Here is a 19309-nt window from a genome sequence, read left to right as displayed (position 1 = left end):
CCACTGACTTTAGTAGACTGAACTTAATAACACTCTGCTAATGTTTGTCTAATAGGGCGGGAACCAAAAATATGTCCATTTACAGTGTAGTGAGATGAGGACTTTGTTGTAAATGCTGATGAAATATCCTGTGAATTATGAGATGAGCAAACGTTTGAATCAGGAAAAAAAAAAAAAAGTGAATATTTCTATATACTCTGAAGGTTCTGTTCCTACAAGCAGATAATGCAAGTCTGCAAGAGCCCTTTTCTCATCAGACATGTTGATTTATAATAATAATGTGGTTTCTTCTTGGAGTAACAGTCCCCTGTAAATCCTTATAATGAATATCTAATGTAAAAATGACAGTAGTTGAATGTGACTAGCTGTAAGCTGAGGATCTTAGAACGGGCTGTGAAAATAAAGTAATTACAAGAGAGAGCACTTCTTTGAGTTTCGTGGAGACCTTGACTAGATCTGGAGTGTCTTTTCCTCATTGCCCATTCCTCTGAACACTCAGAGAGGATGTATTTTTTTGTGATAACTTCTTGGTCTATCTAAGAAAAATATTACTAAATAAGTCTGTGTGCCTTCACGTTCTGCTACACACTTGCATGGTATCCATCACCACAGACAACTCACACAGATTTCTCAGTGATGTCAAGCAGATACAGCAGAGCTGTTGGACTTTTGCTAGCCCACAGCATAGCTGGGCAAAAGAAGTAGTAGCTTATGAAGAAGGTATCTGTGTGCCATGCCACTAACAGAATTCTTAAATTACTTTCAAATTTCTTGGCTGCAATGACTTCTGAGCTCTGATTTTGTTTGTTTGTTTGTTTTTCCCCTGTAGACTGAATAACCTATAATCCTTGTTTACAGTTGTTCAAACCATTGCTTTCTCTGTACATAAATATATGTATCAAGTTCTACGTTTTGTCTAGCCACACAAGATCTATTCATATTTTCCATTATGAAACACATGAAAATCATGTATATATGCTAAAAAGGTAAGTTAATTGTTCATTTAGGAGAGACCACCATGCCAGCTGCAAGTAGGATCAACCTACCCAACAATCTGACAAAGACAGTTGTGAAAGGTAGAGTGGAAGTGATGTTACAGGGAAAGGTACACTTTCCAACTTTCTAACTTCCTCTACAGGCTGGCTAATAGCTAACCCTTTAATTATTCAAGGCCAGAAGGAGAACCAATTGTGTTCTGCCTCAGGGACTCTGGGTTCATTAAGGCCACGTTATGCAGAACAGTTCTGGTTTTAATGGAAAGGACATAAAGTTTAATATTATATACAGTCATCTGACTGCATTTTTTTTCTTTTCTTGTTGTTACTGATTTGGTTCTTTTTGTTCTTTCAAGGCTGTATCTTGTGCACCCTAAAAACTGCTTTCAGAAAAAAAACATTTAGAAATGTTAAAGAGAAGTGTATCCTAACAAATAGAAGAACATAAGGAACAGGCAAAGAAAATTTAAGTAAATCGCTGAAGCTAATAGTATAATTTTCTCTTTTTAATTTATATTAAAACTTTTTTCCACTAATTGTTATAAGCTCATTTTATAGCTCCCACCCGAGCATATGCTAGAAGATATTCATAACATTCTGGACAGATTCATATTCCATTCTTACGGCCAAGAGCTTTTCAATCAACACATATGTTATAAATATCAATACTGATTGCTCCAAATTACTCTTGGATAACATTTATTGTATTTGCAGAAAAGATCTTCTTGTGATTATTACTAAAATAAACTAAAACTGTCAGACTCCATTTATTGTGAAACCTTGAAAGTTCTAAGTTGAAGTATAATAGGGGAAAATTATATATATGTAAAATATGCATTGTCTGCCACCTGCTGGTGAGAGAACAGAAAGGAAATACTGAGTTAAGGTTGTTTAGACTGTAAACATTATATTGCATCTCTAAAATATCTTGGCATAACGGCTTTTAAGAGCAGAAACTTCATCTTGATACAAATGCTAATGCCTCTGAATATACTTTGACTCTCTAAGAATAGCATTTTGATTAAAAAAAGAGGCAAAGAATACAAAGAACCTGTTGAATCAAGGTCATCTTTTAGCACACACATTTCACAAAGATGGACCAGCTACTTACTGTCAGTATTGGAACTTGAAACAAATCGAGATAAATCAAGAATTTGATTTTCCATCTGTTCCTTCATTTACCCACAGTATTCCAAATGTAACTTTGATGTTGTTTTTTGTCTTCTATGCTTAACCACTCAGAAGACATCTCAGTGAAGAATAGCAGTTTATTACATTGGATTCTGGATCTCCTTTTCTTTCCCTTTTTTCTTTCCCTTTTTTCTTTCCTCTTCTTTCCTCTTCTTTCCTCTTCTTTCCTTTGTGTATTTTTCTAGAAATAACAACAGATTTTAAAGCGATAAGTATAGCTTTATTTTATGAGGAAGGAATGCCCCTTAAAATTAGGAAAACGAAGGGGGAATCTGATGATCATATGCTCCTTTTTAGTATAAGTGCACATACCTTAGTTTTAGTTTGGATATGACATAAGCTTTATAGTAAGTCTTCCAGTCCTTCCCTTTGCTTTGTGTCTTTGAACAGTCTGGGAGCCTAAAAATTGAATCCTTCTGGATCAAACTAAACTGAAAGGTGTGCCTACAGACTGTACCTTGGCTCTGAAATACTAATGGACAGAAAGTCCTGGGGGCCAGGTGGGACTCACCAAGCAGTCCAAGGCAAGCCCTCACCCAAACAGACATCAAATATGTTTCAGGACCTGAGTACCAGCTATCTCTTTTTATAAGCACATTCCTGATGCCCTTCACATTGAGGAAGAGTCATTCAGTTAATGACATGTTTTTAGTCCTCTTTGTCTACACATCCCCAGCTGCCCATCATTGGACACAAAAGACTGGCTTAGATGGACTTCGGGTCTGATTAAGAATAGCAATGCCTGTGTAATTCTTTAATTTCTGATAAATTTTTATTTTCCAAGTCCTTGAGAATGTTCCTGCTTTATGACCATAAATGACTGGGTCCTTGGTCATAGAGCCATGGCTATCTAGTAAAGTGAAAATGCAATCACTAATCAGTTGGGCAAAACTGTCTCTGATAATAGTGCTGAATTGTAGAATTGCCCTGATGTACACCAGGCAAAGCTTTGTTTGGGGATCAACTAGAGTATTTAGTCCAGTAGTGATTTCTGAGTTCACACTTGACTCAGACCTTCTTATTTAGATGCCTAATATTGTTGCCTTACTTTATTGCCTGGTTTTGAAAAATCTTAGTGTTAAACACCTGTGGCTGGAAAAAAGATCAAGCTCTCTTTGAGCTGACAGCCAGAGAACTAAACAGGATCTGACAGAGCTATAGCAATGGTGGGATGAGAAGGGGTCTTGCTTCATGAACCTCTCTAAGGAGGTCACCAGATGTCAGTAAGTATATCTAAATCCTGCCAGATGCTGCTACCACCTAGGAAGAGGGGCTGTTGCATGGCTGCTACAAAGAGACACAGGTTATGACTTCGAAAGATTGCAAAAGAGCAGGGTGGTATCAGAAGGCAGGAGGGAGGATTGTACGAGGTGCCAAAATGTCTCACTCCAGCTCTCAGTCCAAGTCTATTATTCCCAGTGAAGTGGGCAAGATTCGTGCAGGTAATTTCAGTAGCAGCATGGTTTAGCCCTATTAGCATTCACTAGAAGTTGATTGCTCAATTGAGCAATCAAAAAAATAATTGAGATGACAATAAAGGCAGTTTGCAATTTCTGCTGAAGAAAATATGAAGATGTATAAATTAAAGAAGTTGTATGGTGAGTTACACTAAATCCACGGTAGGTGTTAGTAAGTGCAGAATGAATAAAATGACATTCGGTGTGTATATTACTGACCCAGAATCATTTCCTCTGCAAGATGACATGTGCAGTTATCCTCTAAAGTTAGGTAAACTTTTAAAGAAGTGCAGCAAAATGTGATTTGTGCCAGCGCAGTTCTGCCTTGCTCTTGAATGGGAAATACAGAATACTTTATGAGATTCTACATAGCTGGGGGAAAATTTTCTGAAGACATATCCAATGTTTTAGAGTGACTAGTTAGTAGGCCAAGATTTTTATGGTGTGTAATATTTCATAGGGCTTTCAAGGTTGGAGGAAATTTGTTTTTGAACACTGAATATTTTAAGGGCACCCTATAGTGCGGATTCCATTTTTTTCCTTTTTTAAACACGTGTTTCACAGTCCCATCCGGAGCTAGAGTTTTTTTCCATAACATTTGCTGTCCCAGGGCCACTCATGGTGGAAAATGACTTTTTTTTCATGGAACATTGAGTATTTTAGAGCTGTTCCAGTGCTAGTGGAAAATAACCTGTGCTTGAGGTCAGAAAAATAGATTAAACTAATTTTAAAGTTTTATAGCCACTTAGGTCTATAGACGAAATTTTTAACATCAGAGGATTTAGATCCATTGCAAGATTAAGATTCTGATTTTTAAGGTATTTTAGCTGTAAGAAGGCCCCAGCTCAGGAATGCATCTTTGTTCATGAAGGACAGTTGTAGCCATGCTTAATTTTAAGCATGTGTTTAATTGCATTCCCTAATAGGGAAGGATTTAATCCTATGCTTAAGTGCTTTCCTGACTTGGAGCCACAGGATATGATTGTTTGAGTTTGCTACTAGCTGAAGTCAGTGATGCATCTCTCCTCTGAATCACTGGGATCTAAACTGCACTCGGGGATTCTGAACCTTTGGCTGTTTGGGTGAGTCGATACCTTTGGGTTCATCCTCAGCTGCATCTGAGTGGAGGTGGGGTATGAAGGAAACAAAGGTGGCTACAAGCCATCTCTTACCTCTTCTCATTCTTGTACTGGCAGGGGATCAAATCAGGAATTCTTCAGCTTGAAAGCAGTATTTTTTTGGATGTAGATAGGTAATGACTTCCTTCCAGGGTTACAAACTGGAAGATTCTTTTTTTTTTTTTTTCTTTCCCAAAGAGAAGGTCTAGAAAATGATTCCCAGAAAAAATTGGTGTCTTCTGACCCACCTAGAAAGGTAATCTAATCATTCTATAGAGGAAGCTTATGTAGATTTGAAAAATTTGGACACTAAGATGAAAGGAAAGACATGTTTTAAAACTGTCCTAGTAAGGACAAATGACAACAGAAGAAACATCTTCAATTCTAACTAACAGAGGGTGGAAAAATAGAGCAGTGAGGAGTAAAAAGCCATTCTAATCAGCTTTTAAACATCTCTGTTAAGAATTCTGAACACACGTTTCCTATTTAATATGTCTTTTCTATACAATCCTGGGCTCTTGAAGACAAAGTGAACGTTATTTTTGTCTGTATAAAGTCTTTGTGTGGATCTGTTTGTGTAAAGGAGAGTGAAGCATCTGCATTAAGATTAAACTTTATGCATAGGATGAAGTCCTCCATAAATCCCTAAATTCAAGGATAATTTCACCTCCATTCACTTTGTCACCTTGAAGAAAATAAATAAATAAATCACCTAATGGCTTCTTTTTGCTTAGTTTAGATTCTCTTTGGAAAAGGTAGAAAGTTGTGGGTTTTGTTGTTGTTTTTTCTTTTGTTATTCATTTTGATGGTATGCTTGAACTGTACCTGAACTGTTTCTGTGTAGGAAAATTGGTGCTTGTCACAGTTCTGAACAGTCTTGTCACAAGAAGAATGTGGGAATTGCATACTTTGCCTGCTTTCTCACAGGATGGATGAGACTTAACTCAATATGCAGTGCTGGATACCAGTAGAAAATTTTATTACAGGGTAATAAGCATGTAGTCTAATTTCTAAAGAAAAAGTGTTGACAATCTGCATGATGGAAGCCTTTTCAACAGATATGTATACAGGTGACTGCCTGGTGGGGTTGTGCTATGTGCTGTGTGTTGTGACAAGGGTTTTACGCAAAGCACTGTTAAGAACAGAGACTACTAGAAAGGTAAATGAATGGCTAAAAATAATTTTTTTGAGTATCCTCCAACAGTAAGAGTTTCTCCTGATAGGAATTCCAGAAGTGATAGTATGCAAAAGAACTCAGTGTCTTTCATCAGAGTTATGGCAGAAAAGGATTTTTTTTGCTGGCAATATAAACATACAGATAAACTGAAGCTGTCCAGAAGAGCTTGAAATGTACATGCTGCTTTACCCAAGAATGCAAAGGAGCTGGAATAGAATGGATGGCTTTAAATTTTTCTCCTGTCTGTTTTATTTCTTTAATCCATTTATAGGGTGTCTATCAGCAGATACGATAGCACCACACTTTTTTTTTTATTTTTTTTTTTTTCTGGCCAGATTCTGTTCTGTATCTCTCTGGATGCACAACTCTGAAAGCTTTATACAACATTTGAGCTCTCCAGTTTTGGGTTTCCCTGAAAGGCAGGGGTAGAGGCCCCTGCTATCTAGCAGACAGCCACATCCTGCCTGAAGCATGCAGAGCCATGCCCTCTCCTCCATGCATGCTATACACCAGCAGGATACCACAACCTGTAGCAGGTCCCCAAACTCTTCTCTGAAAGGTGTTTTTCCATTCTTCCTTAGTTGAGGAAACTGAAGGTTTGCTTAATGGCAGCCTACCCAAAACCACCTATAAAGGGATGCAGAAGGACTTTGACTGCAATTACCAGTTGTTCTTCAGCAGATGATCCAATATCTCCCAGCTTTGCTTTCAGACAGTGGATTGTTTTCCATGTAATACAAAGGGGACAGAAAGGGAAAACCAAATGCAAAAACTTGAAGGGTCCTCAGGTGACCATGAAGAGGCCAACTCAGAGGGAGTCAAACACCTAATTCACATAAAAACTTAAATAAGATCTAACTTTTCAGAAATTTTAGATAAAATACAATACAGAGGTGTTCTGATTACTATTTTCAATGTGATCAGCTCAGATTTATGGATGTCCTCCGAAGGTACCTAGATAACGTTATCTGTGCTTTGTAATAACAGTGTGTGTTGACCAGACGGTGCTTAATAATGTTGGTTTTTCCATGATATTTTTAGTTGATCATTATAAATGCACATTTTTGCCTCTTTTTCTGTAAGTGGCAGCACCCCAAAGATTACTTGGTTGGATTAACTGTGCATTTCAATTGGACCGACTGTTGGACTGCCATGTGGAGCTCTCTCCTCACTTACGTTCCTTAGACCTACAATTTATATTTGTGTGTTCACATTATTCACTTTGGCAGTGATCTGATTTACTTATGTGTGTGTGGTATTGCTTGCTTGTTTCTACCAAAGAGAAATATATACAGCTTTTTGGAGAGAAGAAAAAAAAAAAAAAAAAAGAAAGAAAAAAAGAAGAGGAATCACTTGCTAGTGACTTAAGGGTGTGTGACAGCTACTCAGTTTTGAACCTCAATGGAGAGGCAAAGCTATTCTGCAGATTTCTTCTGCAAACTGAACTCCAGTCAAGGTTTTAAAAGGCTCAACATCCCCCTGAATGAGGGAGAGGTAGAGGAGTAGAGACATGGCAATTCTTCTGGCATAAATGCTAGGATACAACTGAAATTTGGAAGAAAGACACATTTTACTTAAGTGAAATCCCAGGAATGTGGCACATTTTTGAATACTGTGCTGCAGGCAGAGGGAAGACTATCATGGGATGATATTTTGGCCTGAATTTTGATAGAGGCTCAGGTTAAAAGTTAAATTTGAACCTTCCCAAACATTTTCTTGTTTTTGTGTATTGTGGAATTTAACTTTAAAGCTCTTAACTCTGGTCCCAGCTTAACCATGCTCCTTCTGACATATTTTTGGCTCTGATCAGCCTGCAGGACTTTGGTGCTAGTGAGGGTAGTCTGGCTGCAAACCTGTAGGCCTTGGATTAAAACAACTCCGCATCCTCACAGCACCTCCTCAGTCCATCTATGTAGCGAGTATGTATGCTGGAATGGCCATGGAAAATACACTGTAAAGGAAAAATGTGTCTGAGTATGATACATTTTAGCCAGAAAGCTGGGGTATAATGAAAAAAAGACCCTTAGAACAGGACCTCTTCCTAATTCCAAAAGGATTTTTCGATGTGGCATAAAGCTTCTTCTGGAAACTTGAAAAACAGCCTGCTTTTTTGGACCCTTGTGCGCTCTGAAGATATGTATCTTGTTTTTATACATTTTTACTCAGTAAAACACAACGTCATGAGTTTAAAAGCACTGAACATTTGCTAAATTGCATAGAATTTAAATTTGTGATTATGCAGGAGGGCGTTTTTGTCTGCTGTCTTTCTAGACTAAAATGGTGTGTGGAGCTTTTTCCTTCAGTGCAATGGCAGGATCCAAAAAATATGTCTGGTTCCTATTACAGTAAAGGAAAAACTTGAGGTGTGCACTGAAAGTGCTAAGCCAGTGATTGAAATGTTAAAGTTGTTCCTAAAGGCTATTCCACATCATGAAGACATCATCTGAAAAGTAATACTGCACAATGATCTGTGAAGCAAGGAGCCTGAATTAGCATTCAATATGGCTGAAACTTCCAAATGTCCCACATTTGGGACAGCTTCTCTAGCAGAACCCATTTTGGTAGTCTTCAGGGAGCACTGATCAATATATTTAGACAAGAAAACAGAGCTCAGGCAAAAGGCACTTCAGCTGCTCTGGCTTGTGCCTTGTGTATTCACATGCCTCTGTGGCTCGTCACTGTGCCGCGTTATGTCAGACTTACCCCACGATTTATCCAGGATTTTGGAGCCTTGAAAGAGTGCCTCATCTGCAGCAGCTCAACTGGAGCACAAACAGTAAGGTGGCGGATCTGCCAGCTTGCAAGATATCCTTTGGAAGGCAAATGTTTGAGGAAAATAAAACATCTGTAGAGGTCCTTCCACAGAGGTAATACTGTGCAATTGGAAAAATCATCTAATTAAAAATAAACATCTGAAGTCATTCGTGGATCAAAATTTAGAATGAGTTTCTTAGAGTACAAGCTTGACAGTAGGAAAGGGATAGGCCTTTGGCTTTCTGTAGCGTGGTAAATGAGAATGCTCAACAGCTGAGCCCCTTGCCCAGTTGTTAATAGCTCTTTCTGTTCCTTTTCCTTCACGCTCCATTGTTACAAGTTGTATTTATGACATCCACTACATGAAGTTTTCAGGTGTTTTTTGGGGTAGAAATTGGCCACATATTCTCTATTCTAATTGGTAAATATGTGTGTGGGTTTTTTTTCCTTCAAGAAAAACATTTTTTCCCAATTTATTTTTCTGCTATATTATTTTTAAATTAGAAATTTGATATTCGTTCCTTTCTTCACCCATTCTGGGATGCAGATAGTTGTGTTAATTGGCCCTGACTTGGGTTAGCAGTCTCACATATTTTGATAGAGAGATACATGAGCACATGGCTTTTGTAGGACGGGTAGCAGTTTTTGAAACTGTTCTGTGAGCTTACCTTGAAGTTCTCAACCTTTAATCTCTCGGGGATGCTGAATTATTTGCAGGGCTCCAAGTAAGCAGGTTTGTTGTGAGTGGAAAAATTACTTGTTTTGTTTTGATAGTGTTACACTGTCTGTGAAAGAACAAAGATTCTTGGATTCTATGGTAGCAGTTAGCAGTAAAAAATATACCATTTATCTTACCCTATTGTTTTTAATTATATGTATTTAAAAGGTGTTCCCCAACCAAACGTAATGTGGTTTAAGAAGAAAGACTTCCAACAAATTGGTTCTTTCCTGCCTTTGAATGGCTCTTTATCTCTGAGGAATGTTTCCTACGAAGATGCAGGAACATATATTTGCAGAGCATCTAATGCGCTCGGAAAAGCTGAAGCTGCGTCTGTTCTCCACTTAACTGGTAAGTGCTGAATGAGAATTCCTTACTGCTAACAACAGTCACCCACTCTTATTATCAATTTTTACTGATTAAACAATTTGGGTGGAGGGAAGTGGGGTGATATTTAACACTTAATTATGAACTAGGAGTTTTTTATTTGATCTGACTCTCTGGGATCTGGTCTGATCTCTCATTTCCTGTAATAGTGCATCTAGGTACAGATGGACTGACTTGTGACTTCTTCAAAAGTTGTTCCATCTTCTTGCTTCTATGGAACAAATTTAAGCCCTTAAGCCATGAGACATATTAGAAAATTAAATCAAATGTCATATTACATTATGTCCAGCCCTTTTATATAGGGGAACAGGGTAGGCTTGGGTTCAGAAAATCTTCAGGGAAGTATAGTGAAATGAAAACAAAGGATTTTGTTTTTGTTGTTGTTGTTTTTGTTGTTGTTTTGTTTCTAATCATAAAGGCTGATAAAACATAGGGATGTAGAAAAAAAAAATCAGAATATGAACTGCTAACTCTCAGAATAGAAAATGTAAAGAAAAACTACATTTAAATGACTCTATTGTAAGTAGATTAATCATGTAATACTGTATAATACAATCACACCTTGCAAATAGCTCCAGTAAATGGATCATTCAGCTCTAGAGATTAATTCTCAATATTTTGGTGTACAAAGTACAGCACAGTTATACATGGCTAATCCTGCTACAAAGCTTGCTTTGTACACATATGTTGGCACATATATGTTGGCAGGTTATGGATGTTTGGATCTGTTGGCCAAGGAAGATGTACCAAAGACATGAGACTTTTTTGTCCCAGCATTTACATAGATAAGCAGGAAGCTTGGTGCAGACATTGTACATTGAGGAAAAATCTTGAGTAATCCATCCAACCAATGTAAAATGACCCATGGAAGTTAGAATAAAACAAAAGATTTAAACCATTCTGGAAGGAGAATCATGGATATTATGCATACTCATTAAAACAGAAATGTTGACTGAATGGCAAGAACTGCATGTTACTGACAGATTGCCCACATTTCTGGCAGTTATGCTGTCATATGATAAAAACGAGTTGCTATAGTGATAGGTATATGATTCTGCCTATATTATATACTATGCCTAATGAGATTTTAAGAGATTTTTTTTTTTTATTGTAGCATTTTGTCACAATTCTTTCAAATGAAACAAAGGAATTGGCCAAATTCCAGTGAGAGAATTATTAAGATTTATGTGTGAATGACTGGTAACGACATAATAAATAGTATTATTTGTAACAGTAAATAGATCATACATCCTATAAATTTTGTTTGTAAACATGTTCATTTTGTTCACAAACATGCTAATTTTTGCTAATAAATACAATTATTTGTTTCTAATAAATACAACTCAACAAATTTTATTAATTTAGACATTGGCATGAACATTATAAATAATTTGTACATTTCACTGTTTTTGTATCTTAATTATATATATTAGATGAACAATTAAATTGCACTAATAAAGGTGATCCTAAATAATTCCGAAGCACTGTTATCCTTGTGCTTCATAACTAAGGTGCTGGATATTTTGATAGAAAGTTTTTTTTTAGCATCTTGATTTAATTCCTGCTAAGGAGAGATCTTGTATGTTGTTTTACAGAACAAAGATTTACAGAAAATCACACTCCACTATCAAAGGGAAGCAGAAAAAAGCGTGTTCTAATGGCATCTGGAATTGGTACAAATGTTAGTGTGGTACCTGGAGATCCATTAAGAATAGGTATGCTGGTTTTTTATACTTCGTCATTTGAATGATGTGTTCTGCTCATTAAAACAGAGAAGGCCCAATGGAGAAAGTGAGTGTAATTCATAAGAGTCTGGGTTTGCTGGTATGGTGTGAAATCTTCGCTCCATTTAAATAATTGCTCTCCCACACACCCCTGCATTCATATAGAAGTGAAATTTGTGAGATCTTACTGAAAACAAAAATACAAAGAAATGTGGTAAGTATACATCACCTTACATACCTGATAGCCCTCAGAGGGTGGTCAGGATTTGGGGCCATAGTTTGGGCTTCAAGTAATTAATGCATGCTTTTGTTTTTATTTTGACTGTTGAGGTCTTGTATATAGAGTCACACAATCATACATACCTATGCAAAAAATATTTCAATGTAGCTCCTGCGTTTATTAGAAAACGCTAAAATACTGTTGATTTTCAGGTTGCCCAGTGCTGCCAAGCTACAGAAACACAGTTCGTTGGCTTTTCAGAGGTACTCCAATTGAGGAAGCTAAGACCTTGGAATACCGAACCCTGGCTGGGGGTCGCATCCTGGAGGTGAACACCAACTCTGGGCAATTTGCTGGACGGTTCCGATGTTGGACTTCAGCTAGTGCAAAACCAATGTCAGTTTGGGTAAATGTCAAGAAGGAAGGTTTGTGGAAAATTATATGACAAATTATTACACTTTTGAATACTGTTTTCTTTCACTCTGTAAAGACTTCCTTGCACATTAACTTGTTCTTATATATGAAAAGTAATTCACAAACATGTATAACCTCATGTGTATGCATAATCCCATTTAAACTAATAGGTGATGTTCATACCCAGGGTTGAGTATGGGCAGAAGCAGGACTTAATACCGTGTGGTCTTTCCCATTTCTTAACCGTGTAGCTGCGAATCTGAGAGGATGTAGCCCAATTTGGTGTTTTGCTGCTTTAAACAATTTTAAATCAGGTGCTTTTTCTGAACTTTCTCTTCAGCAAATCATGCAAACTGTTACCATAATAGCCCACCAAAAAAGAAAGAAAACTGACTTTGAGGCTATCTTTATAAATATATTAATTATAATCAAAATAATTTTAATTTTTATTTTTTGATGTCATGCAAAGTGATATGGTTGCAATAATGTGGTTGCCATCTTACTGTAGTCACCCCTAAACATATCAACGTAGTAAGTAGAGCATGTTGCATACTCATTATCAATTTCAGTTTTAAATTTTCAAGAACATTTTGTAATGTCCTCCAATGTAATGTACTTGCACAAAACTCCATTTCCATTAGCAGGTTTTAAAATGTGGAACTGAGAATTGTAGATGAATTTGCAGAGCACATGTCTTACATGTGCACTAGCAGGACAATCAACTGTGTCTTCAAACATTTTATGGAGTTTGTAAATATTTAAAGAGATTTGGAAAGTAATTACGTTATAATTGATGGGCTTTTAAAAACAGAGTAAGGAATGTAGATTCTAAGATTCTGGCAGCAAAAACCATCAAACTCCAATTGACAGTTTAAAAAAAAAAAAAAAAAAAAAAAAAAACAACAACAACAACCCAACAATAAGCCAGTGTTTTGGTGTTTTGCAGAGAATGCAAAACAGGTTTGAAAAGTATCTGTTGAAATTGAAAGTTCTCATACATGATTTATATATGATTCAGCTTACTGTTTATGTGATAAGGACTGAAACAAGCTTTAAGATCAGAACTTGCAAATCCCCTCTGCTGCATAGGAGTGTATTCCCAGTGACTGCCAGGGGATTACCTGTATGAGCAGGGCTGGGTCTGTACGCATGAGGCAGCAGAGTTAAAGTCATAGATAAAGGGTAGCTATTTTCGTATTAAGTATGAAATGAAAAGTAAATCAAAATGTTAACGAAATTACTCATAAAATATCCCTATAGAGTTTATCAAAAAATGTATCCAGGCCTTGGTCCTAATATAGATCTCATTAAAGCTGGAATTTCTGAGTGTGTCTAGCCAGGTATCAAACTATCAATCACTGGTCTCCAGCTGCAACTGCCTTTTGGTTGCCTAATGCCCTTTCCAGTGAGGCTTCTCAGTATTTTTGGGGATTCCATTTTCCAGGCAGGAGCCTTAACTCTGATTGTTGCTTATGTGAACGTTTCATCACTGCAATACCTATCCCTTTTTGAGACTGCAAAATCTCCTTCGGTGGTTTTTGCACAGTAGGCATATTGAGGGCACTTCTGAGCAGTATCATCCTAGTTAAACAAACAATACAGTCTCTCCATCATAGTTGCAGTCAGTAAATTTAACTGTTTCTACTTTGAAAAGGACCCTTTTGTATTATTTTAAGAAACCCAGAAGTAATAAGGAAACATTGAAAAACAATAAGTTAAAGAATTCATTATGTGCTGGAAGAGTGAGCCTGTGGACACAGCTGGTAGCTATCAATTATTCTTGGTTATTACAGAAAAATCTGACTCCTTCTGTGATCACATAAAAATCTGTCAACATTGCATGGTACTTCATCTTTTACCAAGTGTCAAAAAAAAATTGGGGGGAAGGGGTAAGTGTGGAATTGTGACTAAATATAAAGGTAGTAATTGTTAGAGGTGATTGATTTTTAATATAAAATGGTCTTTAAAACAAATTTCATTTTCATCTTGCCAGATGCCCCAGTAGCAAATTATTTATGCATTAAGTAATTTTCTATAGTTTAGTATAGGTTTCTCTTAAATCTTGAAATTATGTGAAGTGTCTGGAGTAAGATGAGTTTTCTTCAGAATAAACTTGCTGTAGAACAGCAGGAAACTTTAAGAGCCTGATTTACAATTTCCTCTTTTTAATGCTCATTGTATAAAAATGTTATGAAAGTTTTAAAAGAAGTTCATCAGTTCCTACTGTGAGCCAGGTTCTGCCCTGCAAGTGCACATGTGCTGATCCCATTTGCCTTCTAGAGAGCTTCATGCTCATATGTAAAGACTGAACTTTAGAGGAAGCTGGGTAGGACTAAATTCTACTCTGGTTTATGGTCCCCTTTCACAATGCCGAAATATTTGCTTTTTACAGAGAACATGGTGTCTGTCTACCTTACACAATATGCTGTCATATCAATTAAAATGTGATGCAGTTACAATGTACAGTATCTCTCTCTCACACTGCTTACAATTGCCTTTCTTTTCTGATAATTAGATTATAAATGGGAATATGCTGAGTGGAGCACTTGTTCTGCTAGTTGTGGCAATTCAGGCACCTGCTCCAGAAGTCCACAGTGCGTGAATTCAGAGAAGCAAAAAGTAAATGAATCATTATGCGGACTTCTGCAAAAGCCAGGGATTATTTACCAGTCATGCAACATAGATGACTGCCCTGCCAGGTAAACTCCTTTCTACCGTATTTCCATGTGCTTTATCTGTGTTAAAACACACTTAAAATCTCCTGAAGTTGTTTCTGTGTACTGCAAGTCTAAACTGTGGGTATTATTTCATCATGAATCCTAAAGCAAGAGAGGTGTGAAACGGATCACAAGCAAGCAGGAGAACTCTTGATTCGGCTGAATAAATTAGCTGTGTGTACAACATGCTGCCGCAGCAAATCTTGCTGCTACCGCATTTGAAAGCAAAGCTGGAAGCTTCTCTGAGATACTGTGACGTACTAGTTTTGTGGAATTTGTGTCAATGCCCGGACAAAAAACTCATGTTTATAGCAGCTGATATGCTCATGAGTGGAACCTTGTGTTCACCTCCTCTCCTTCCACGCTAGCAGAGAAGCTCAGAGCAGTGTGTTTACTGTGGAATGCCTATTTTGACTCCAATGCCTCCTCACCACAGTGTCACACTCCTTGCATGCACTTCTCTGCCAATTTTCTGTCTGGATAAACTAGTGTACTGTGTGATTTTGGAGCAGAAAATATTTATATCACAGGCTAGTATACCACCACAACATCTTATTCCAAAATGTTACATACGGATTTGGTGGGTTGCACTGAGCGTTCCAGCTCAGCAAGGCGTTGCTTTAGGTTTTTAGCAGGAAATCCCACAGGCATCCTCCAAAAAAATTGCTTTCCGTTGCTTAAAAGGATTGGCCATCACTGTCAGCAACATAAAATCCATGAGGGATGAAAAGTCATGCACACATTTTGGAGTTGTCCCTCACTGGAAAATTTTTGGAGAGAAGTGTTAAGACCTTAACTGACATTGTGGGAGTGCATCTTGCCAGTATGTTCCAAAATCTTTTTCTAAATACAGAAAACATAGCAACAGATAAATATCGGGAGAAATTTGTTTATATTTCTTTATTAGCAGCCAAAAAAACAGATCATCCTAAATTGCGAGTCTGTATTCCAGCCAGCCCATAACAAGTGAACTTTTTGCCAGTGGAAAAATACTAAAATAGAACTAATAGTTTGTAACATAGACTCAGCTGCAGGTTTCCCTCTAAAATCTGTCCATTCAGAGCAATGAGACAGAATTATGAGGATACTTGGGGGCCCAGTGCTCCCCTAAGTGAAGGACATGCATTGAGTGGGCTGTAGGGTGTGACTTAATGATCTAAATAACACTGAAGCCAGAGTAATCACCATAAAAATTAAGCAGTTATTTCAGGCAGTTAAACATACTAAATTCTCCCTTATTAAATTGCTTAGATTTATTTGGCTTTTAATTTGGCTTTGTGTGCTAATCCATAGAAAGAAATTGTGTGTATACTAACATAGGTTAATGATACTTAAAATTACATGTGTGTTACCATGTAAGTTGTTTTTGTGTTATGAAGTAGCCCATGCTTCCTATACAGGAGGAACATTCCAGGTGCCTGGAAAAAAGCCCTGTGTCGGATGCCTCCAAGGTCTCCCCTTATGCTGTGATTACTGACCAGGGAAAGAAGTACAAATTGGTCAGACTTCCCCTTCCATTTCCCTGTTCCCTAATTTTTGCATCTTTCATCCTACAGCAACTGTTTAGAGAGTATCTAGAATTATATAAGCTTCAGATGTACAGTCAGCGTCATGGGCCTTTATTATTCAAAATATCTTGCATGTGTTTAATCCACTTCTCTCCAGCATAGCATACAAGTATAGTTAAGCAAATATAAGGGTTTAAGCATGTATTTAACTTGTGTTTTAAGTGTTTGCCAAATTTGTGCATTGTTGAGTTGCTGTGCATACATTGCACCAAATATTTACAAAAGTGCTTGAGCTTTAAAAAGGAGAAAAAAACCAAGAGTCCAGACTGTAAAAGATTAAACTTCCTTGAATTGATATGAGCTTTTTGACTGTAAGAAAATGACATAATTGATAAAGAGAACAGAATATTTTTTCCTGTTATTGCAGTTGTGCTACAAGTAGAGTCCCATTCCATTTTTCTAGCCTAGATTTATGAAAAGATGAAGTAGAATAAATTATATTACCACTTGCTGCTTCCCTGGTATTGTTCTTAGCTGCAAAGACAAAATAAATCTCTGCAACTTCTAATCAATAAATAAAATGTTCTCCTTCAGCCATTATCTAGCGGGATCTTGATGTAATAAATTTGGATGAGTTATGACACCTGCTACGTTAGTAGTAACTAAATCAGTACCATCCATTTTGCAAGTTATGGAATAGCGTGCTGTGCTTCCTGCAAAAATAATAAATCCAGCAGGGCCTATAGGGTTTACCTAATATAACCTTCTGGGTAACAAACAGTGTAACTTCAGTCAGCATATATTGAGCTACAATACGTCTTAGAAGTCATCAGGTAACCAAGTTTATAAGATCATGCATAACAACTGAAGGAGCGTACTCTACCTTTTCTCACATCAAAGTTCTATTTATCCACCTGAAACTTACAAAGACAGGTTGTCTTGATTTTTATTTGCAAACTACCACTACTATCACTGCAAACTACTAGCAAGATTCCAGTGCTTTCATATCTGCTGTAAATGTCTCTGCATCCTGTAGGTGGGTAACTGGTCCGTGGTCTGAGTGCTCTGCAACTTGTGGCAATGGATTTTGTTATCGCCAAATAACTTGTCAACAAGTAAAAGCCAACGGGAGTGTGGCGACACTCCTACCAGATGCTTGTGTGCACCAGGATCGTCCTGTGGGAAGGAAACCCTGTATGGGTTATTCATGTTCAGCAGGGACAACACAGACAAAAGGACAAGTAAGTTATACAGTTTGTCTGGAAACTCCTTATATTATAAAAGCACATCAGTGTCATCATACCACTGTCTGAACATCTGTATTCTATTGCACATAAGAAGAGCTATGTGGCACTAGTTGTAGTTGCCTTTCAGTACAGTGAATTTCAAATCCTTGTTTCAGTTTGTGTTAATTTTGTTCATCAAAGAGAATGAAATATAAGCAGAATGTGACCCAAAAACCAAATATTAGTTTCAGTTTTATAAGCTAATTCATTATTACATACTCTGTTTTTAAGCTAGTATATTGCTTTTATTGCAGTCTTATAAATACACAGTTCACATAGCAGAACTTGTGAAGTGCTCAAAGAAAGATGTGTGCTTCAGAAACAGTTGCCATTATACAATACAGAGAACTTTGCTTTCCTATTGTATCTTCATTTGTGCAGTAAACTTGTGTTCCTTTTGATATAGCTTTAACAATTATTAACACAATATTTAGTATTCAATGAACAAAGTAATGATGGAGAAATGCTGTTTTCACATTCTGGATACAGATATTAGCAAGGCAAGATGGTATTTGTCAGAGTTGGAGAAAGAATGTTACAGAAAGGATGAGAGAATAGATGATAGATTTAGCTTTATGGTTCAGTAGGAAAGTCAATATCTTGGAGAAGTGTGAACTGAGAATATGAACTGAGTGTTAAAGATACAGATCGAGAACTATGACTGTGTTGGGCAACTGGATAACTGCCTAGAAGGGTGATTCTGTCATTACTAACTTAGTTGTTTCTTTTTCTTTCCTCTCACCCTTTTGTCTCTTTTTAGTGTTCTGGTCGCTGTATAGGCCGCCCTACAGGTTTACAGCATCGCCACTTTGTATGTCAACTTCATAACGGATCTTTGGTGCCAAATTCTTCTTGCGATGAAAGAAAGAGGTATACAGTTCAAAGCAGTACAAGTTAAGAGTCTCTATATATCAAATTAAAGATACAATATCATCAACGCAGTATAAATATTCAAAGTCTTCTTACGAATCAAACACAAGATAGGAGAGAATAAGTCATACCTTTGTGTACACTGGACAAATTCAGGAACCCAAGGCGGGTAATGAATTTGATCAGTGTCCTCCTCTGTGCTAATGACAATGCTAGAAAAAGTGATAGAATCTTGATTCCCAAAGAAAGCAGAAATTGGAGCGATCTGTCGTAACTTTCTTATTACTGCTAATTCTCTTCTGATACAATTTTATTCTGGTCTGTTTGGGACTAGATTTCACAATGTAAGGGTTTTTCTGGGCCTTATTTTGTAGACCATGTAAATTTATTACTTAATAATTACAAAAATAAAGTGTACGTATCCACATGAATAGATTTAATTATATCTCTAAGTATGTGCTCTTGAGGGATGTGTTTGGGCCAAAAACTGAATGAATGAGTGTGTGATTTTTTTTTTTTCCTTACCACAAGTTATGCATTTTTTAGTTTTGCATTTTTATTTTTGTGAGAACTCAGTTTGTTTTACTGTCTCTAAGTAATTCATTTTAAAAGGAAAAGTAAAAGCTTTATGGCTCCTAAGAATCTTAATTTCTTGGGGCTATGCTATAGCACGTGGATAGATGGCTGTGTCTATAAAACACTGTAACCTCAAAAAATCTGAACTAAAGACAAATTAAATCTGAACATGAGTTTCTGAGGGAACAAAGCCTTGT

At 36.9% G+C, this 19309-nt stretch overlaps 1 protein-coding gene across 10 annotated transcripts in view; it reads left to right on the top strand.

Moving 5' to 3' along the window:
• The window catches only part of ADAMTSL3 (ADAMTS like 3), a 201766-nt gene that overhangs the window by 179009 nt on the left and 3448 nt on the right, over positions 1–19309 (top strand). For 9 of the 10 annotated variants that reach the window (XM_084532086.1, XM_084532090.1, XM_084532083.1 and 6 more), the window contains 6 exons: positions 9579–9761; positions 11393–11512; positions 11954–12166; positions 14671–14854; positions 17417–17621; positions 18427–18536. In XM_084532086.1, coding sequence (XP_084388212.1) covers positions 9579–9761; positions 11393–11512; positions 11954–12166; positions 14671–14854; positions 17417–17621; positions 18427–18536 — 1015 coding nt within the window. Of the gene's footprint in view, positions 1–9578; positions 9762–11392; positions 11513–11953; positions 12167–14670; positions 14855–17416; positions 17622–18426; positions 18537–19309 lie in introns of those variants that run through there. The other variant, XR_014696786.1, reaches the window with a different exon arrangement.

This window comes from Aythya ferina (assembly GCF_964211825.1).
Source record: "Aythya ferina genome assembly, chromosome: 11".
Taxonomy (NCBI): domain Eukaryota; kingdom Metazoa; phylum Chordata; class Aves; order Anseriformes; family Anatidae; genus Aythya; species Aythya ferina.
Note: the sequence above shows the minus strand (reverse complement) of the source record. Positions and strands in the feature narration are given on the sequence as shown.